Here is a 23,110-nt window from a genome sequence, read left to right on the forward strand (position 1 = left end):
GAGTCGGTTAAAGCTTCTGCAAGTTTGAAGTAGACAAAAGGAAATGCCAATGAGCTTGTGATTGGCCAGTGAGAGTATTACGGTAACGGTATGTAGATACTGAACGTGATTGGCTACAGCAGTTTGCGGACTGGAAACCCCCTGAAAGATCAGCGTTGAAAGAAACGAAAGTTGAGCCTAACTATTAATGCTGTTCAGAGTGGTGCGGAGGAAAAAATAAACACCAAAGAACAGGAAAAGAATAAGACAAAGTGAGCCTGCTTTTCAAGACATTGTTCCTGCTTCAACAGTGATCCTGCGTCAAGTAAAGTTTAGCAGTGTTTAGCAGCCTTCAACTTGACCGTAAGTACTTTATTATTAATGTTCCATTCCATGTATAAAACACTCCTAGACCCTGTCGCACAGGCTGGTTAAACCCCGCCTGACTTATTTGCCCTAATGCAGATAGCAGAACCATCAATCAAGCAATGGTATCAAGCAATGGTGTAAAGTACTTAAGTAAAAATACTTTAAAGTACTACTAATGTAGTTATTTGGGGGTATCTGTACTTTACTTTACTATTTATATTTTTTGACAACTTTTACTTTTACTTCACTACATTCCTAAAGAAAATGATGTACTTTTTACTCCATACATTTTCCCTGAAACCCAAATGTACTCGTTACATTTTGAATGCGTATCATGACAGAAAATGGTCCAATTCGTACACTTATCAAGAGAATATCACTCGTCATCCCAACTGCCTCTGATCTGGCAGTCTCACTAAACACAAAATGCTTTGTTTGTAAATTATGTCTGAGTGTTGGAGTGAGACCCTGGCTATCCGTAAATGAAAAATAAAAAATAAAATTGTGATGTCTGGTTTGCTTAATATAAGGAATTTTTTATTATTCATATTTTATCTTGAACTTTTGATACTTAATTATATTTTAGCAACTACATTTAATTTTTATACTTAAGTATATTTAAAACCAAATACTTTTACTCAAGTAGTATTTTACTGGGTGACTTTCACTTTTACTTGAGTAATTTTCTATTAAGGGAGCTTTACTTGAGAATGTAGTACTTTTTCTACCACTGCAATCAGGGAAAGTTTCTGTACTGGGTGGTGTCTCCCTGTTGCAACTTGTAATAAACCGGATTGATTGTTGATTGACTTTACCTACCACTGCTCTCCCTTTTGTTCACCTGGAAATTCTTATAACACCCCCCTAGCCTACTTGGGCCCCTTGATAATCAACCAGTGGCCATTTTAATAAAATACCTCCTCTGATGTCAAAGCCAGACAGTACAACAGCCGGGATTGAATCAAAGGCCCATTGTCGACCAGTGCACTGTACTTACTTTTGAGAATTTAGGAGAATCTTCTAGATAATAACTAAACTACACAGCCCAGTCTCTCAATTAAGCTTATGGCAATCCTTCATCACAATGCTCTTGTCACGGCCATCAAAAGAAGTGGACCAAAGTGCAGCGGGGTGAGCGTACATTTTCCTTTTTATTTAAAATGTCGCCAACAAAACAACAAACGAAAGAAACAACCGTGAAGCTTACATGACTATAGTGCCATAAACAAAGTTAACTACCCACACTGAAAGAAGGGAAAAAGGGCTACCTAAGTATGGTTCCCAATCAGAGACAACGATAGACAGCTGTCCCTGATTGAGAACCATACCCGGACAAAACATAGAAATAAAGAAACATAGAAAACAAAACATAGAATGCACACCCCAAATCACACCCTGACCAAACCAAATAGAGACATAAAAAGGCTCTCTAAGGTCAGCGCGTGACAGTACCCCCCCCCCCCCCCCCCCCCTCAAAGGTGCGGACTCCGGCTTCAAAACCTGAACCTATAGGGGAGGGTCTGGGTGGGCATCTATCCGCGGTGGCGGCTCAGGTGCGGGACGCAGACCCCGCTCCACCTCCGGCTCACCCCACTTTGGTGGCACCTCTGGTGTGGGGACCCTCGTCGCCGACCCCGGACTGGGGACCCTCGTTGCGGGCCCCGGACTGGGCACCATCGCTGCGGGCCCCGGACTGGGCACCCTCGCTGCGGGCCCCGGACTGGGCACCCTCGCTGCGGGCCCCGGACTGGGCACCCTCGCTGCGGGCCCCGGACTGGGCACCCTCGCTGCGGGCCCCGGACTGGGCACTCTCGTTGCGGGCCCCGGACTGGGGACCGTCGCTGGGGGCTCCGGACTGGAGACCGTCGCTGGAGGCTCCGGACTGGAGACCGTCGCTGGAGGCTCCGGACTGGGGACCGTCGCTGGAGGCTCCGGACTGGAGACCGTCGCTGGGGGCTCCGGACTGGAGACCGTCGCTGGAGGCTCCGGACTGGAGGCGGTCGCTGGAGGCTCCGGAATGGAGGCCGTCGCTGGAGGCTCCGGACTGGAGACCGTCGCTGGAGGCTCTGGACTGGGGACCCTCGCTGCGGGCCCCGGACTGGAGACCATCGCTGCGGGCCCCGGACTGGGCACCCTCGCTGGAGGCTCCGGACTGGGGACCGTCGCTGGAGGCTCCGGACTGGAGGCCGTCGTTGGAGGCTTCGTGCCATGACTCCTCACTGGAGGCTCCGTGCCATGGATCATCACTGGAGGCTTCTTGCTGTGGATCATCACTGGAGGCTTCATGCCGTGGATCATCACTGGAGGCTTCTTGCCATGGATCATCACTGGAGGCTTTGTGCCATGGATCATCACTGGAGGGTTCTTGCCATGGATCATCACTGGAGGCTTCGTGCCATGGATCATCACTGGAGGCTTCTTGCCATGGATCATCACTGGAGGCTTCGTGCCATGGATCATCACTGGAGGCTTCTTGCCATGGATCATCACTGGAGGCTTCTTGCCATGGATCATCACTGGAGGCTTCGGAATGGAGGGACACACAGGAGGCCTGGTTCTGGCAGCAGGCACAGGACTCACCATGCTGGGAAGACATACAAGAGTCCTGGTTCTGGGAGCGGGCACAGGATACACTGGCCCGTGGAGGCGCACTGCAGGTCTCGAGCGTAGAGCCTGCACAACCCGTTTTGGCTGGATGGTTACTTTGGCTGGGCTGTGCAGACGCACCGGAGACACAGTGCGCAGAGCCGGCGCAGAATATCCTGGGCCGTAGAGACGTACTGGCGGCCAGATGCGCTGAGCCGGCACCCTCCGACCTGGCTGGATGCCCACTCTAGCCCGGGAGCTGGAAGGTAGCGCACCGGGCTGTGAACGCGCACTGGAGACACCGTGCGCTCCACCACATAACACTGTGCCTGACCAGTACGACGCTCGCCACGGTAAGCACGGGGATTTGGCTCAGGTCTATAACCCGACTCCGCCAATCTCCCCGTGTTCCCCCCCCAACATTTTTTTGGGGGGCTACCTCTCGGGCTTCCTTGCTAGCCGTGTTCCCGCGTAACGATGGGCCCCTTTACCAGCTGCCTCCGCCTTCCTGGCTGCTTCCACCTGTTCCCATGGAAGGCTGTCCCTTCCGGCCAGGATCTCCTCCCATGTCTAGGATCCTTTGCCGTCCAGGATGTCATCAATCAATCAATCAATCAATTTTATTTTATATAGCCCTTCGTACATCAGCTAATATCTCGAAGTGCTGTACAGACACCCAGCCTAAAACCCCAAACAGCTAGTAATGCAGGTGTAGAAGCACGGTGGCTAGGAAAAACTCCCTAGAAAGGCCAAAACCTAGGAAGAAACCTAGAGAGGAACCAGGCTATGAGGGGTGGCCAGTCCTCTTCTGGCTGTGCCGGGTGGAGATTATAACAGAACTATGCCAAGATGTTCAAAAATGTTCATAAGTGACAAGCATGGTCAAATAATAATCATGAATAATTTTCAGTTGGCTTTTCATAGCCGATCATCAAGAGTTGAAAAACAACAGGTCTGGGACAGGTGGCGGTTCCATAACCGCAGGCAGAACAGCTGAAACTGGAATAGCAGCAAGGCCAGGCGGACTGGGGACAGCAAGGAGTCACCACGGGCGGCAGTCCCGACGCATGGTCCTAGGGCCCAGGTCCTCCGAGAGAAAGAAAGAGAGAAGGAGAAAATTAGAGAGAGCCAAGATTTTCAAAATGTTCATAAATGACAAGCATGGTCAAATAATAATCAGGAATAAATCTCAGTTGGCTTTTCATAGCCGATCATTAAGAGTTGAAAACAGCAGGTCTGGGACAGGTAGGGGTTCCATAACCGCAGGCAGAACAGTTGAAACTGGAATAGCAGCAAGGCCAGGCGGACTGGGGACAGCAAGGAGTCACCACGGCCGGTAGTCCCGACGTATGGTCCTAGGGCTCAGGTCCTCCGAGAGAAAGAAAGAGAGAAGGAGAAAATTAGAGAGAGCCAAGATTTTCAAAATGTTCATAAATGACAAGCATGGTCAAATAATAATCAGGAATAAATCTCAGTTGGCTTTTCATAGCCGATCATTAAGAGTTGAAAACAGCAGGTCTGGGACAGGTAGGGGTTCCGTAACCGCAGGCAGAACAGTTGAAACTGGAATAGCAGCAAGGCCAGGCGGACTGGGGACAGCAAGGTGTCATCATGCCCGGTAGTCCTGACGTATGGTCCTAGGGCTCAGGTTCTCAGAGAGAAAGAGAGAACGAGAGAATTAGAGAGAGCATACTTAAATTCACACAGGACACTGGATAAGACAGGAGAAGTACTCCAGGTAACCAACTGACCCTAGCCCCCCGACACATAAACTACTGCAGCATAAATACTGGAGGCTGAGACAGGAGCGGTCAGGAGACACTGTGGCCCCATCCGAAGAAACCCCCGGACAGGGCCAAACAGGAAGGATATAACCCCACCCACTTTTCCAAAGCACAGCCCCCGCACCACTAGAGGGAAATCCTCAACCACCAACTTACAATCCTGAGACAAGGCCGAGTATAGCCCACAAAGGTCTCCACCACAGCACAAACCAAGGGGGGGCGCCAACCCAGACAGGAAGATCACGTCAGTAACTCAACCCACTCAAGTGACGCACCCCTCCTAGGGACGGCATGAAAGAGCACCAGCAAGCCAGTGACTCAGCCCCTGTAACAGGGTTAGAGGCAGAGAATCCCAGTGGAGAGAGGGGAACCGGCCTGGCAGAGACAGCAAGGGCGGTTCGTTGCTCCAGAGCCTTTCCGTTCACCTTCACACTCCTGGGCCAGACTACACTCAATCATATGACCTACTGAAGAGATAAGTCTTCAGTAAAGACTTAAAGGTTGAGACCGAGTCTGCGTCTCTCACATGGGTAGGCAGACTGTTCCATAAAAATGGAGATCTATAGGAGAAAGCCCTGCCTCCCGCTGTTTGCTTAGAAATTCTAGGGACAATTAGGAGGCCTGCGTCTTGTGACCGTAGCGTACGTATTGGTATGTACGGCAGGACCAACTCGGAAAGATAGGTAGGAGCAAGCCCATGTAACGCTTTATAGGTTAACAGTAAAACCTTGAAATCAGCCCTTGCCTTAACAGGAAGCCAGTGTAGGGAAGCTAGCACTGGAGTAATATGATCAAATTTCTTGGTTCTAGTCAGGATTCTAGCAGCCGTATTTAGCACTAACTGAAGTTTATTTAGTGCTTTATCCGGGTAGCCGGAAAGTAGAGCATTGCAGTAGTCTAACCTAGAAGTAACAAATGCATGGATTAATTTTTCTGCATCATTTTTGGACAGAAAATTTCTGATTTTTGCAATGTTACGTAGATGGAAAAAAGCTGTCCTTGAAACAGTCTTGATATGTTCGTCAAAAGAGAGATCAGGGTCAAGAGTAACGCCGAGGTCCTTCACAGTTTTATTTGAGACGACTTTACAACCATCAAGATGAATTGTCAGATTTAACAGAAGATCTCTTTGTTTCTTGGGACCTAGAACAAGCATCTCTGTTTTGTCCGAGTTTAAAAGTAGAAAGTTTTCAGCCATCCACTTCCTTATGTCTGAAACACAGGCTTCTAGCGAGGGCAATTTTGGGGCTTCACCATGTTTCATTGAAATGTACAGCTGTGTGTCATCCGCATAGCAGTGAAAGTTAACATTATGTTTTCGAATAACATCCCCAAGAGGTAAAATATATAGTGAAAACAATAGTGGTCCTAAAACGGAACCTTGAGGAACACCGAAATGTACAGTTGATTTGTCAGAGGACAGACCATTCACAGAGACAAACTGATATCTTTCCGACAGGTAAGATCTAAACCAGGCCAGAACTTGTCCGTGTAGACCAATTTGGGTTTCCAGTCTCTCCAAAAGAATATGGTGATCGATGGTGTCAAAGGCAGCACTAAGGTCTAGTAGCACGAGGACAGATGCAGAGCCTCGGTCTGACGCCATTAAAAGGTCATTTACCACCTTCACAAGTGCAGTCTCAGTGCTATGATGGGGTCTAAAACCAGACTGAAGCATTTCGTATACATTGTTTGTCTTCAGAAAGGCAGTGAGTTGCTGCGCAACAGCTTTTTCTAAAATTTTTGAGAGGAATGGAAGATTCGATATAGGCCGATAGTTTTTTATATTTTCCGGGTCAAGGTTTGGCTTTTTCAAGAGAGGCTTTATCACTGCCACTTTTAGTGAGTTTGGTACACATCCGGTGGATAGAGAGCTGTTTATTATGTTCAACATAGGAGGGCCAAGCACAGGAAGCAGCTCCTTCAGCAGTTTAGTAGGAATAGGATCCAGTATGCAGCTTGAAGGTTTAGAGGCCATGATTATTTTCATCATTGTGTCAAGAGATATAGTACTAAAACACTTAAGTGTCTCTCCCGATCCCAGGCCCTCGCAGAGCTGTGCAGATCCAGGACAGCTAAGCCCTGGAGGAATACGCAGATTCAAAGAGGAGTCCGTAATTTGCTTTCTAATGGTCATGATCTTTTCCTCAAAGAAGTTCATGAATTTATTACTGCTGAAGTGAAAGCCATCCTCTCTTGGGGAATGCTGCTTTTTAGTTAGTTTCGCAACAGTATCAAAAATAAATTTTGGATTGTTCTTATTTTCCTCGATTAAGTTGGAAAAGTAGGATGATCGAGCAGCAGTGAGGGCTCTTCGGTACTGCACGGTACTGTCTTTCCAAGCTAGTCGGAAGACTTCCAGTTTGGTGTGGCGCCATTTCCGTTCCAATTTCCTGGAAGCTTGCTTCAAAGCTCGGGTATTTTCTGTATACCAGGGAGCTAGTTTCTTATGACAAATGTTTTTCGTTTTTAGGGGTGCAACTGCATCTAGGGTATTGCGCAAGGTTAAATTGAGTTCCTCAGTTAGGTGGTTAACTGATTTTTGTCCTCTGACGTCCTTGGGTAGGCAGAAGGAGTCTGGAAGGGCATCAAGGAATTTTTGTGTTGTCTGAGAATTTATAGCACGACTTTTGATGCTCCTTGGTTGGGGTCTGAGCAGATTATTTGTTGCGATTGCAAACGTAATAAAATGGTGGTCCGATAGTCCAGGATTATGTGGAAAAACATTAAGATCTACAACATTTATTCCATGGGACAAAACTAGGTCCAGAGTATGACTGTGGCAGTGAGTAGGTCCAGAGACATGTTGGACAAAACCCACTGAGTCGATGATGGCTCCGAAAGACTTTTGGAGTGGGTCTGTGGACTTCTCCATGTGAATATTAAAATCACCAAAAATTAGAATATAAATCTGCTATGACTACAAGGTCTGATAGGAATTCAGGAAACTCAGAGAGGAACGCTGTATATGGCCCAGGAGGCCTGTAAACAGTAGCTATAAAAAGTGATTGAGTAGGCTGCATAGATTTCATGACTAGAAGCTCAAAAGACGAAAACGCCATTTTTTTTTTGTAAATTGAAATTTGCTATCGTAAATGTTAGCAACACCTCCGCCTTTGCGGGATGCACGGGGGATATGGTCACTAGTGTAACCAGGAGGTGAGGCCTCATTTAACACAGTAAATTCATCAGGCTTAAGCCATGTTTCAGTCAGGCCAATCACATCAAGATTATGATCAGTGATTAGTTCATTGACTATGACTGCCTTTGAAGTGAGGGATCTAACATTAAGTAACCCTATTTTGAGATGTGAGGTATCACGATCTCTTTCAATAATGGCAGGAATGGAGGAGGTCTTTATCCTAATAAGATTGCTAAGGCGAACACCGCCATGTTTAGTTTTGCCCAACCTAGGTCGAGGCACAGACACAGTCTCAATGGGTATGGCTGAGCTGACTACACTGACTGTGCTATTGGCAGACTCCACTAAGCTGGCAGGTTGGCTAACAGCCTGCTGCCTGGCCTGCACCCTATTTCATTGTGGGGCTAGAGGAGTTAGAGCCCTATCTATGTTGGTAGATAAGATGAGAGCACCCCTCCAGCTAGGATGGAGTCCGTCACTCCTCAGCAGGTCAGGCTTGGTCCTGTTTGTGGGTGAGTCCCAGAAAGAGGGCCAATTATCTACAAATTCTATCTTTTGGGAGGGGCAGAAAACAGTTTTCAACCAGCGATTGAGTGCTGAGACTCTGCTGTAGAGCTCGTCACTCCCCCTAACTGGGAGGGGGCCAGAGACAATTACTCGATGCCGACACATCTTTCTAGCTGATTTACACGCTGAAGCTATGTTGCACTTGGTGACCTCTGACTGTTTCATCCTAACATCGTTGGTGCCGACGTGGATAACAATATCTCTATACTCTCTACACTCGCCAGATTTAGCTTTAGCCAGCACCATCTTTAGATTAGCCTTAACGTCGGTAGCCCTGCCCCCTGGTAAACAGTGTATGATCGCTGGGTGATTCGCTTTAAGTCTAATACTGCGGGTAATGGAGTCGCCAATGACTAGGGTTTTCAATTTGTCAGAGCTAATGGTGGGAGCCTTCGGCGTCTCAGACCCCGTAACGGGAGGAGTAGAGACAAGAGAAAACTCAGACTCAGACTCCGACTCGCTACATAATGGGGAGAACCGGTTGAAAGTTTCTGTCGGCTGAATGAGCGACACCGGTTGAGCATTCCAACAGCATTTCCCTCCAGAAGCCATGAGAAAGTTGTCCGGCTGCGGGGACTGTGCGGGGGGATTTATACTAACGTTACTATCTGTACTTACTGGTGGCACAGACGCTGTTTCTTCCTTTCCTACACTGAAATTACCCTTGCCTAACGATTGCGTCTGAAGCTGGGCTTGTAGCACAGCTATTCTCGCCGTAAGGCGATCGTTCTCCTGTATATTATGAGTACAGCGACTGCAATTAAAAGACATCATGTTAATGTTACTACTTAGCTTCGGCTGTTGAAGGTGTTGACGAACCATGTCCAGATAAAGCGTCCGGAGTGAAAAAGTTGAATGAGGGAAAAAAGTTGCGATGGAAAAACTAAAAATATAAACGGTAATTAAAAACAAAAACAAAACAAAAAAACGTAAAGTTGTCAGCTAGCAAAGTAAAGTAAAGTTGGCAGCAAAACGCACAGCAACAAAACAACCACCCAAGCCACTGCCTGTTCACACCGTTACCATCCAGAAGGTGAGGTCAGTACAGGTGCATCAAAGCGGGGACTAAATGTGTCAGTGCTTAAAGAGAGCCCTCATTACCAGGTAAACACTGTAGATTAAAGGAACCGAACTTAGTGTTTCCCTATTGAGCAGGATGTTTTGTGCGTTGTTGAGGAGGTTCAACTATGTCATCCCATGTCCAGTCCTCCTTTTTAACACGCTGCTTGGTCCTTTTGTGGTGGGAAGTTCTGTCACGGCCGATGCTGGAAGAAGACCAAAGTGCAGCGTTGTGAGCGTACATTTTCCTTTTTATTTAAAATGTCACCAACAAAACAACAAACGAAAGAAACAACCGTGAAGCTTACAGGGCTATAGTGCCATAAACAAAGTTAACTACCCACACTGAAAGGAGGGGAAAAGGGATACCTAAGTATGGTTCCCAATCAGAGACAACGATAGACATCTGTCCCTGATTGAGAACCATACCCGGCCAAAACATAGAAATAAAGAAACATAGAAAACAAAACATAGAATGCCCACCCCAAATCACACCCTGACCAAACCAAATAGAGACATTAAAAGGATCTCTAAGGTCAGGGCGTGATAGCTCTTTGCATTATCTTTAATGTTGTTTTTAACTTCTCTGCGCTACGGATCCCTTTAGCGGGATCATTTTCCTAAACAACCGCTGAATTACAGGGCGCAAAATATTACTACAAATATTTATAATCATGCTTTATAATCAAGTGAAATATACCAAAACACAGCTTAGCTTGTTGTTAATTTGAAAATATGCTTTGCAGCGAAAGCAATCCAAGCTTTTGTGAGTGTATCAATCAATGCTAGAACAGCTAGCCCCAAATTAGCATGGTCACGAAAGTCAGAAAAGCAATAAAATTAATCTCTTACCTTTGATAATCTTCGGATGTTTGCACTCACGAGACTCCCAGTTACACAATAAATGTTCTTTTTGTTCGATAAATATTACTTTTATAACAAAAAAACGCCATTTGGGTTGCGTGTTATGTTCAGAAAACTACAGCCTCGTTCCGGTCCTGAAAGGCAGAAGAAAATTCCCAAATGTATCAGATTCAAAAATATTACTAAAAATGTTTATAATCATACAATCACAAGTGAAATATACCAAAACACAGCTTAGCTTGTTGTTAATGCACCTATCGTGTCAGATTTAGAAAATATGCTTTGCAGCGAAAGCAATCCAAGCTTTTGTGAGTGTATCAATCAATGCTAGAACAGCTAGCCCCAACTTAGCATGGTCACGAAAGTCAGAAAAGCAATAAAATGAATCGCTTACCTTTGATAATCTTCGGATGTTTGCACTCACGAGACTCCCAGTTACACAATAAATGTTATTTTTGTTCGATAAATATTACTTTTATTACAAAAAAACGCCATTTGGGTTGCGCGTTATGTTCAGAAAACCAAAGCTTCGTTCCGTTCGACGAAAATTCCAAAAAGTATCCGTAATGTTCGTAGAAACTGTGGTGGATAATCGTTTCAAAATATAACACTTACAAGAACTTGTGAATTCAATATAGGCTTTTAATACAAGTATATCAGAAGCCTAGATGGTCCGCGGAACACACACTTTCCCAGAGCACTGGCTCTGTATTTATACACACACAGCATATGAGTCCATCCCACATGTAAATTAAGTTACTTCACTCAGGTCATCTGCCACCATTATCTTTCAGTTCAGGCTTCCTGCTTGTTCATGCCCAATAATGCCTATATCCGCTCTTGATTAAATTATAATGGTGGCAGGATCCTTTTGTGTCCTAAGAATAATATATGTCTATCTTACCCTAAGCACTTATGGCCTTGAATAATATATGTATGTTTGTTCCTCTCTATCTAATCTTTGGTATCCTGCCCTTTCCATAATAGATAATGCACTTAAGTGTCACCTCCTCCTCTTTATCCTAAGCATTTATGAACTTATGGCTTTGGCCATTATACTTATGTCTGTTAATCTTTGGTTTCCTGTGGCCATTACACTTATGTCTGTTAATCTTTGGTTTCCTGTCCTCTATAATAGATAATGCACTTAAGTGTCGCCTTCTCCTCTTGTGGTCTAATGTACAGTGATCCCTCGCCACTTCGCGGTTCACTTATCGCGGATTCGCTATTTCGCGGATTTTCATAATGCATTTTTTATTTTTTTTTGGTGCATTGTGCTCTGCATTCTGATTCGCTAAAAACTCACTCCCGCTTCTTGTATCAAAACATGCTACGAATTGTGCTATCATTTTGTCGTCTCGTGCAGTTATGTGTACGTACATAAAACAGCTTGGCAAATTTACATTAAGTTGGCCAGGAAGGAAGGAAGGACTAACGCTTGGTCGCTTAGCAACCATGGTGCGAATGGCCACTGAACTTAAGCGAGTAGCTGAGGAATGGGACCCTTTGATGAGCCGTTCATTACAGTTCTCCAACGTAATCGATGGTGGCATGTCGGTGTACAAGGATCTTTTTGCAAAGAAGAAAAAAGAGCGACAACAGCTGCCTATCACTATGCTCTTCTCCCGAACAAACACACCTGCACCGCGGGCTTCAGAAGAAGAGAACACTGCAGAGCGCAGTCAGGATGCAGCGGCCCAGTCTGAAGAGCAGTGAAACGGCCTACACGTGAGTCACTGTATTTGTATACATGTAATAGTTGCTAATTGTAAAAAAAAAAGAAGTTTTCTATTTCGCGGATTTCACTTATCGCGGGTCATTTTCGGAACGTAACCCCCGCGATAAACGAGGGATTACTGTACACCTGTCTTTGCTCAATATTGTCATATCTGTCTCTTTGTGTACCATTTACTCCCACAAAACATGTCAAATGTTTTTTATAATCAATCCTCAGGTTGTTTTTAACAAACATAATCGATAATATTTCAACCGGACCGTAACCTATTCAATAAAAGAGAGAAAGAAAATGGAGAGCTACCCCTCTCGCGCGCAGGAACTAATCAAAGGACACCTGACTACTTTTGAAAAATCTCGCTCATTTTTCAAAATAAAAGCCTGAAACTATGTCTAAAGCCTGGTCACAGCCTGAGGAAGCCATTGGAAAAGGAATCTGGTTGATACCCCTTTAAATGGAAGAAAAACGGCAAGGAAACACAGATAATAAAAATAAATAAAAAATCACGTCCGGGTTAGATTTTCTCCAGTTTTCGCCTGCAGAATCAGTTTTGTTATACTCACAGACAATATTTTGACAGTTTTGGAAACGTTGGAGTGTATTATATTCTAATCTGTAAATTGTATGCACATTCTACGATCCGGACCTGAGAAACAGTACGTTTACCTGGGGAACGTTATTTTAAAAAATATATAAAAAAATCTGACCCCTAGCGTCAAGAGGTTTAATCGTTTTAAGTGATACCCACGTTGGGATGGGCAAACAAGGAATGTTATCCTCAAAATGTAAATGTAGGAAGTCAGTTTGTTTGTCAGGATGATGTGTATCTTACAGTAGTGCAGTAGGTCAATTCAGGGTGATACTGTTAGTTTGTTGTCATATTTCGACACATAGCCTTTTCTGCAATAAAGAGCCATATATATGGTGACTCCTACTCAAAGGATAATGAACCAATGGCTTAACGCAGCAGAGTGTTAGGGTCTGTTGGAAATGATCAATCCAAGGAAATATAATGCAGTGTTCAGTCAAAAAGGATATTGACAACAATAGTTTTTTGTAGATTTATTTCAGGTGATCAGAGGACACCCTCCATTCAGGGATTGGGAATATTCTGACCTACAGAGGATTTGTGCTGGTTTTTACTGAGAACAGAACTCTGAACCAACCTTTCACGATGGAAAACTACCAGAGCAGATGGTGCTACATTATTATGAGGACCGTTATCTATGCTAGCCAGGTCAGCTATGCATGGCCCGAGAGAGAACCACTTGACCTGCAACTGACTTCAACACTTCCATAAATTCCTGTTGACCTGCAAGTAAAGTGTTTGGTCCCACGCAATGTTTTGTGTTTACTTATAATTATGATCAGATGACAACAGCTCAAGATGGCGTGGAAAACACTTTTCATCAGGCTCAATGTAACACTGTGGAAGGGTAAGGGCCCCTATTCAGGCACACACAGATATGGGTCTAGGGTTGCCCTTTTTTCCACCTATAAGAAAAGTGTCTTTTCAGATTGGTGGTGTTTCTTAAAGGGGTATTCTGCAAACCAAACAACAACAAAACCGACACCTGCCACTGTTTTGGCAAACAAATAAGGGTTGGAGATATGTCTTTTTAAAAATGTTACTAGGCAAGTCAGTCAAGAACAAATTCTTATTTACAATGACAGCCTAGGAACATTGGGTTAACTGCCTTGTTCAGGGGCAGAACGACAGCTTTTTACCTTGTCAGCTCGGAGATTTGATCAAGCAACCTTTTCGATTACTGGCTCAACGCTCTAAACACTAGGCTACCTGCCGGCCCACTCTCAAATTAACCACTAGGCACTAGGCTAACCACTAGGCTACCTGTGTGGGAGCTAGTGTAATATATATAGGGGCAGATGCTATACTGAAGTAGCAAGGACATATGTACATCGGACAATAGGAGGAGAAGATGACACCTAGTGCATCTGCTATTTCTGAAAAGGGCAACATACCAAAGATTACATTGAGCTGAACGAACATGAGTACAAAGGCCAAAGCCATAGGCACTTAGGACAGCTGGACATATCAATGCCAGAAGGACACACAAAGGAGGGTGTTAGCCAACGGTCCAACAGATGGAACATAAGCATGATAGATATATATAATTTTTTTAGGACATGAAAGGGTCCTGCCACCATTATAACCTAACCAAAAGCAGATATGGGCGTTATTGGGCGTGAACAAGCAAGAAACTTAACTAAAAGATAATGGTGGCAGAAGGACTGAGGGAAGTGACTTCATTTGCATGTGGGATGGACTCATATGCTGTATGTGTAATTAAAGCAGAGCCAGTGCTCAAGGAAAGCGGTTGTTCCGCGGACCAGCACGGCTTCTGATATTTTGTATTAAAAGCCCTTATTGAATTCACAAGTTCTTGTAAGTGTTATATTTCTAAGACAATTTTCCACCACACCTGTAACCACTCTCAAATTCTCAGACAGAGCTATGGATGCTAGGACTGACCACCATGAGATCAAAATGACAGTTTTAACCATGCAATGACAGTTTAACCAAAGAAATGACGTTGCCACGAGCAGCACCGCAGATATTGCGATCAACGCGATGCAAGACTTTATTCTCAAACAGTCACAAACAGTATATGCGCATGGACACAGATTCGATTCAAGTTGTTACAACGTGGAAGCCACTGAACAAAACAGTGGATAAGTTTACCCTCGCGCTTCAACGCTCTTAGTTGTTGTGGAAATTGACCAACTACGCTGTTTACCTTGAGCATCTAAGTCATAGCACTGAGTCTACCTTTAAAATAACTGTCCAGTTTTTCCAGATTTCTATTAAATGTGACATATAATTACTTACAATATGAGTTAAATAGGTTTCCTTCCAGAGAAATTAAATTAAGTATGTTAAAAAGCAGCTTTTCTGTGTTGGAATGGTGTGGGCATACCTCAACAACAGAATGGTGTGGGTAAATACCTGTGTAAGGATGTCTCACTGACTAAAGACCAGGCCAATTCCAAATGCCTGGCAGTTGGCAGACGGTACCCAATACACATCAAGTCGCCCACCGGCATGCCAACGGTAGAGATGAAAAGACATGACGCCACTCTTTTCCCCTTTTCCCAGTACATTCCGGATTACAAGATAACACTCCAGAGGGCCATTAAACGGCAGAACATCCACTTCAAACATTCTATCCAGGACAGGATAGCACAGTAACAGCATGTACTCGTAAAATTGCTCGCAAAATGGCTCGCCCTGCGCTCAACGGACAGAATCCAGACCATCCATATGGAATCAGGAGAACATTCTTGTTAACAACAAAAACCTTGCTTTTGTTGATAAACTATTAGGCTACAAAAGGATCTAGGTGGGAAGGCAAGAAGTAGGTGGGAATGTCATGATTTGTATCATTATATTGGGAATATTAAGCCCTGAACAATTCCCCACCTTTCCCGGTTGTGCAAAGGATATGCCCATTAATAATTGAACACTATTAGTCGGTGGGCCAGAACATAACTATTATATAATATTAACACAATTAATTGCCCTACACTACAAATTGAACAAACATTTTAACACATCTGATTTGTACATAATAAATTCAGTGACAATAACATAATGATTTCGATCTGATTACGCTCAAAAAATCACCATGTTATTTTTGCCTATTTCTCTGTGCGTTGATTGGTGGGGAAAACAGGTCTACATAGACTACTGTAGGCTACACTACTCTTTTAAGTCAACATTCGTGCAGAACAATTAGCTTTAAATCATTAGCTTTAAATGTCGCTCTTACAAAGTATCAAAAGAAAGGTGGATAATGAAAATCGAAGTTTCAAGGAAGAATGTACAGAGAGATGAAAATGTCGCTGTTTGCAAATAATTAAATCTCCGAAATCATTATGATCCTAAGCATGGAACATTGAAAGTGGCCTTCCCGCCCGAGACAGAGGCCCAGGCAGAAACATTGAAGCATTAATGGCAAGCTAGACAAAGGCTTTTTTGGCTGACATGTTCTGTCACTTAAACAGGTTAAAAGTGCAGTTGTAAGTAAGAGGGAAAACAGTCGTAGACATGGTGGAAAAACTTGAGGCCTTTACTAGGAAGATTGAGTTGTTCGATTTGGATTTATAATCTGGAAGGCTACTGCACTTCAGCACAGTGAATAAACGACAGGGAGAGTGACCAGGCCCAGCATTGCCACAGATGTGACGCAAGATTTCATCAACCAGCTGAGGGACAACTTCTCCACCAGATTTGGCTGGGATTTGAAGACTGCACCATGCCCACGGATATCATTGCGTTTTTACGTGAACCTCTCACAGTCCGCACAGGTGGAGAATTCTCCTCCCTTGCTAAGAAAACGATACCCTCGCTGGACGAGGCCGCAATTCCAGACATCGAGCCACATCAGGGATGTGCTCAGGAGTGCGGAGGCCTTGTAGCGTTTTGGGTGGCATGCTCAGAGGAATACAGCACAATAAAGAAACTTGCATTTTATTTGCTAACATTGTTTGGATCGATTTACACCTGCGAGTCCTCATTTTCCTCTATGAACGCAATATAGATTCACGACAGGAAAAATATTTCATATAAGTCAATCGAGGACTGCCTGCGCATCAAAATCACATCCATCTCCCATTGAGTAAGTAACTTATTGGCCTATATGACTGTATTTAGTAAATACTAACATTATTGTGAGTGCTTAGCCAGGGATATTTAGGTCTCAAGCTGACAGTATTTTCTGTTCTGTCATTACACGGCTATCCGGATACAGACATTCAGATATAGACATTGAGCTACAGACATCACCTTTTTTCTTTAAATTATGGTTTTATGTTGGATGCTACATTTTTGTCCAATTGCAATTGTAAGTAGTCCTAAAAAAAAAAATCCCACTTCTATTAGGCCAAATCTTTTTTCATTGTGAAAGATGATGTTAAGCCTCATAGCCCACCTCAGCCGGGTTTAGTTATTTTATATAGGCCTAGGCTCTGAACAAATACACTTCAACTAAGCCCTGGTGTTGTTTGTAAAGTCAAATTAAAATGAAGATTAGTGTGGAAATTAATGACTCAACTGGTGTAGGTTTTTTATATATGTTGCTGTGCTACACTTGCCTCAGGAATATAACACTCTTACTACAACTTGTGAATTCAATATAGACTTTAATACAGAGTGGCAAAGCCGTGCTGATCCATGGAACAACCAACTTATCTGAGCACAGAGCTCTGCCTTTATAGCTTTGCAGCCTCACACACAGCATATGGGTACACCCCATATGTAAATTAAATCACTCCCCTTGTCCTTCCGCCACCATTATCTTTTAGTCCGAGTTCTTGCTTGTTCACGCCTAGTAACGCCCACACTGCTTCAGGTTAGATTATAATGGTGGCAGGACCCCTTATGTAATACAAAAAATAATACATTTATTGCATACTTCACGTTTCACATGTTGGTCATTTTGCTACCATCCTCCCTCCACGTTCTCCTGTCATTAGTATGTCCAGATGTAACAAATGTAATTATGGCCTTAGCTAATGTACTCATGTACATTGTTTTAATGTAATCATTGGCATGTTTGTTTTGCCCAGAAGCAACAAATGCACTAGATGATATAAATGCACTAGATGATATCATTTCTACTTCCTGTTAATTATGATGTTTTCTCAGCATAGCAACTGTACCTAGTTACATTGCATTAACTCCCACACAAGTTAGCTATATTTTTAGTACCAGGCGCTGTTCACCTCCTATTGATTGCGTCGCGGATGCAGCTTTAAGTTTCAGCACCACAAAATGGTCCGCCAACTTTTTTATTAATTCACTGTATCCTGCATTCTCTCTCCACATGAATGAAGTTAAAATGTAACTTTTTCATTATTTAGATAGGGGCAAAATAATTTTGCTGGCATGCCAGATTTGGCCCGCGGGCCGCCAGTTGGGGAACCATGCCCTAAGGAAAGGGACTCTCCTCCCTGGGACTGGGTAAGCGAGACCTTTCCTTCCCTGCTGAGCGAGAACACAGAACGTTTCAGCCAGTCAGGCAAGGAGCCACAGCACCTAGCCCCGCCCTCACTCTCCATTCGAACTGAACTATAAAAGCGTGGAGCGAATAATAGCCACTGCCGACCGAAATCCTTCTGCTGCTCAGACATAGTTGGTAACTGGAAAGCACCCTTGCTTACCTTCAGATTATAATTGTGACACATAGGCCTATGTTTTATCCCTACTCACTAAGAAAGTTTCCTATCAATTTAAATGATAGCTGGTTCCCTGTTTATGGTGGAATATAGAAAACACATATTTTAAATTACACCATTAGTTACCCAATTAAATAGACATTATCATAATGTTAGGCCACTCCTCTACACCAGTAATTAAAAATATTCATGCAAGTAGACCACTGATTGACCAGCTCATCCTCCTCAGGAGTATGACATCATACTCTGAGGAAAAAGCAAGCATTTTTTAAATGGTCTGTTTGAGATGCAAGTTTGAGGTGTTCTTTTTAAAATTATTATTATTATTTCTTTTATATATATATGCTTTGGCCACATACGAGTAGAAGACGAGTCAACATTATTTGGGTATAACTGTCTATTTTCACTGGAGTCGAAGTCGAAAAATGTTGGTGTTTTTTATGATGGGAGGGTCGGGAGCACGTGACTGGCTTCAATATACTTTCATTAGTCACCTAAGTAAAGATGTTGCTAGAGTGCTGACCAACTTTTCAACATGTGCTCAAGCTGTAAATTCTCAAACTATTTTGAACTCTTAGTTTACTGACAGACTAGCTCTGGTCCAGAGCTTTTGCTCTCCCACATTCCCAATCTCAACAGGCATGGGATTTGAACCAGCAACCCTGTGGGCAATGGTTCACCTCTTTAACCTTCAGGTTGTACAGTACATTTTTATGGTAGCCTACATATTAAATTGCTGACTGAGTAAACGCAGACTACCACTTCTTCTTTCTCCAATACTTTCCAAACATCCCACATCACTCTGTGTTACTGTATGTTGGTGTTTTCAGAAGACACATTAGTTCTGGTTCGTTAGACTAATGTTTGCCTTTTTGGTATTTTGGTAACTTTTCTTCCAAATTCTCCTCAGACAACGCTGAAGTGAGAGCAGAACATGGACGTAGTTGTGCGCCATAACCACAGAGGACACAATGAGTCTGCTGTCCAGGCCGAGCACTTGAAACTGCCGGACCTAGGACTGAGACTGAAAGCTCAGGACATTCACAACAACTACCTCTTCAAAGACAACATCCCAGAATACCCAAGGCCAGAGTTCTGGGTTTCCCAGCTCAAACACGACACGAATGAAGGCGGGCTATTTGGCATAGCCGTCGAAAGCCAAGGGGGGTTCTGTGCTAGGGACAGAGAAGAGGGGCCAGAGGACCCAGAAGAGGGACCAGAGGGTTTGGACCTGCTGTGGTGGAGCTTGTCTTTGGGAGCAGAGGAGATGGCCTCGGCTGAACAACGTCTGCTCCAGACCAGGTACCCTGACAGGACAGAGGAGCAGGCCAGGGAGCAGAAATCCTTCCTGCAGAGGTTCGCCACCTCACCTGCCTTCCTGGACACCTCTCGGCTGGGCTCCTACCGCTTCACCTTCCCCCTGGAGGAGCTGCTTAAGAGATACCGGGAACAGGTACTGAAGTCTTGTTAGTGGTACTGTTAAAATATCTGTAGAATAAACATACAGGACTGCTGGGTACATACCGAGACCATGTGAGAATTTGTGGTCAAATTATTTAAAGAAACAAGAGCATGTAATTTAATGATATTGAAGGTGTTTGTCTTTTTTTAGCTATGTGGTGGACACGAGCCAATCCTGCGTGTGTATGAGACAGTCCTGTACAAACAGGAGGTGATGTACTCAGTGCTAGTCCACAGTCACTTCAACAACGACCTCTTTGAGAAGTACCCTCTCCTCCAGGACAATGACGATGGAGTCTGCGCTTACAGAGATGGACAAATCATTTGGAGACCCGAGGCCATGTGTAACACACACAGGTTAGAGTGGGCACAACTTTTAATGGGGACGGGGGGGACATGACCCCCCCCCCCACATTCTGAAATTGTATGTTTGTTCCCCCCAGTTTTATCATTGCACTGTGATACAAAACGTGGCACCAGTGTGCTTTAGGACAATGTGGACGCCTTAGAGCGGTTATTCCGCCCCCCCACTTCTAAAACCAAATTGCGCCCTGGTATAATTCACAGATCAATGTAAACAATGTGCAGACTCAAAACATTTCCATGCAATGCTAAATATGTCAGTTACTTTAGATGTAACATAGCAATAATAGATACAAAAATCACTCTCAATTATAGTATGGGATGCTTTAATTATAATTTGAATTGACTCACACTTTTACTTCCTTTCCACAGCTTCAAACTGGTGCCAAAGCCCTACCAGAACCAGGTTGTAGCCCACCTGATCCCTGATCCACAGAAACACCAGTTCTACGTTTGGGACAACATTGCTGTAGCGTTCCACATGGACGGTTCACAGGTTAGATTTCACATCAACTTTATTGATTGGATCAACAATGTTTGTACCGGAAAGTAACAGGGTGTAAAGGATTTAGTTCTAGCCCAACTCTAACACACCTGATTCAATTAATCAACTAATTATCAAGACCTTTATTAGCGTAATCTGTGTGTAAGTGGTGCCTGGAATAAAACCCTGCACACCCTGTATCTCTCCAGGACAGGTTTTAAGACAACTGCTTTGTTGGTATAACTTTTAAAGGTACAACAATGTTGCCAAAGCAGCAAGACTTTTACAATCAGAAATCAAAAGTCTAACTATCACTGAAGATGATGAAAAATTCTGTTCCTCTCAGATGTTGACCTTCGATATGTACAATTTGAGAGCCCATCTGAGATTCTGTGAGCCAGGAACGCCACCAATATCCCCCGACTGTGAGTTCACCACATACGAGGAGGCCAAAGACAGGGTGGACTGCTATTGGCCTTACTACCATACCCCCCTGTTCTGATAAACTTACTACCACACACCCCCGTTCTGATAAACTTACTACCACACCCCCTGTTCTGATTAACTTACTACCACACCCCCCTGTTCTGATTAACTTACTACCACACCCCCCTGTTCTGATAAACTTACTACCACACACCCCCGTTCTGATAAACTTACTACCACACCCCCTGTTCTGATTAACTTACTACCACACCCCCCTGTTCTGATAAACTTACTACCACACCCCCCTGTTCTGATAAACTTACTACCACACCCCCCTGTTCTGATTAACTTACTACCACACCCCCCTGTTCTGATAAACTTACTACCACACCCCCCTGTTCTGATTAACTTACTACCACACCCCCCTGTTCTGATAAACTTACTACCACACCCCCCCGTTCTGATAAACTTACTACCACACCCCCTGTTCTGATTAACTTACTACCACACCCCCCTGTTCTGATAAACTTACTACCACACCCCCTTGTTCTGATTAACTTACTACCACACCCCCCTGTTCTGATTAACTTACTACCACACCCCCCTGTTCTGATAAACTTACTACCACACCCCCCTGTTCTGATAAACTTACTACCACACCCCCCTGTTCTGATAAACTTACTACCACACCCCCCTGTTCTGATTAACTTACTACCACACCCCCTTGTTCTGATTAACTTACTACCACACCCCCTTGTTCTGATAAACTTACTACCACACCCCCCTGTTCTGATTAACTTACTACCACACCCCCTTGTTCTGATTAACTTACTACCACACCCCCCTGTTCTGATTAACTTACTACCACACCCCCTTGTTCTGATTAACTTACTACCACACCCCCTGTTCTGATAAACTTACTACCACACCCCCCTGTTCTGATTAACTTACTACCACACCCCCTTGTTCTGATTAACTTACTACCACACCCCCCTGTTCTGATTAACTTACTACCACACCCCCTTGTTCTGATAAACTTACTACCACACCCCCTGTTCTGATAAACTTACTACCACACCCCCCTGTTCTGATAAACTTACTACCACACCCCCTGTTCTGATAAACTTACTACCACCCCCCACCTGTTCTGATAAACTTACTACCACACCCCCCTGTTCTGATTAACTTACTACCACACCCCCTGTTCTGATAAACTTACTACCACACCCCCCTGTTCTGATAAACTTACTACCAGAATGATGATGATCTACTAGGATGTTTATTTCTTGATTTGCTGTTTGGATTGTTTTCATGATTGTGTATTTGGATTGTATTTGAGAGACATTCTACTCCACTGTTGGAGATAGTAACACAATCTTTTCCATGCACGTGCCATAACACCTGCAAATCTGTGTACGTGATCAATAAACTTTGATTTGATGATGATTTTGAAATCAAACGGAAAGGAAAGTTAAAATTGTTATTCTTTCAACATGCCTCACTGGTTTAAACCCAGTAAGCTACATGTGTTTGTGTTTTTGTTAGTCATCACTCTTTCTTTGTCAGGTTTGAGAACATATTGCTTTTGTTAGTCAGCAGTACTATATTGTTTGTCAGGATTGAGAAAATATTGCTTTTGTTATTTTTGTGCCTTTGCTCTACAAGGAGCTAAAAGGACTCAAGTATTTTTTGTTAAGTTAGAATTTTTAAGAAAATAAATCTTCTACATTGGGACTAAACTACGTAGCCCAGTCTCTCAATTCAGCCTATGGCAATCCTTCATCACAATGCTCTGGACATGATCTGTAATGCTTTATTTAATATCAACAGACTGACATGACCACTGCTACTCCTGTGTCTAGTTTCAACCCTTTGTTAATCATGATGTCCCAGGACAGAATCGGCAAACATGGAATCGTATCCTCAGTTTGTTTGACAATGTCTTTTACAGTAATAGTACAGCAAATAATAATTTTTGCAGGGTGATATTGTCAATTTGTTGTCACATTTAGAACTTTCTGCTGTATAGAGCAAGAGAAATGGAATCTCCCACCCTGTGCATTACAGTGTAAAGTTTCAGATGAATGTCACAG

General features: G+C 43.8%; 1 protein-coding gene across 1 annotated transcript; it reads left to right on the plus strand.

The window, feature by feature from the left end:
* Window positions 1–154: 154 nt before the first annotated feature.
* LOC139573227 (uncharacterized) lies at window positions 155–22,756 on the plus strand. The gene is made up of 5 exons (XM_071396458.1): window positions 155–342; window positions 19,194–19,736; window positions 19,896–20,101; window positions 20,480–20,603; window positions 20,938–22,756. The coding sequence occupies exons 2-5, from the start codon at window positions 19,218–19,220 to the stop codon at window positions 21,091–21,093; spliced, it is 1,005 nt and encodes a 334-aa protein (XP_071252559.1). The 5' UTR covers window positions 155–342; window positions 19,194–19,217; the 3' UTR covers window positions 21,094–22,756.
* Window positions 22,757–23,110: the final 354 nt, after the last annotated feature.

Source organism: Salvelinus alpinus, chromosome 4 (genome assembly GCF_045679555.1).
Source record: "Salvelinus alpinus chromosome 4, SLU_Salpinus.1, whole genome shotgun sequence".
NCBI lineage: Eukaryota > Metazoa > Chordata > Actinopteri > Salmoniformes > Salmonidae > Salvelinus > Salvelinus alpinus.

What these genes read in the sequence shown, in the direction of transcription:
- LOC139573227 (XM_071396458.1), top strand. Translation starts at nt 19,218, where the DNA reads ATGGACGTAGTTGTGCGCCATAACCACAGAGGACACAATGAGTCTGCT. An exon ending in GCCATGTGTAACACACACAG is followed by an intron (nt 20,102 to 20,479) that starts GTTAGAGTGGGC and finishes TCCTTTCCACAG; the next exon opens with CTTCAAACTGGTGCCAAAGC. An exon ending in TCCACATGGACGGTTCACAG is followed by an intron (nt 20,604 to 20,937) that starts GTTAGATTTCAC and finishes TGTTCCTCTCAG; the next exon opens with ATGTTGACCTTCGATATGTA.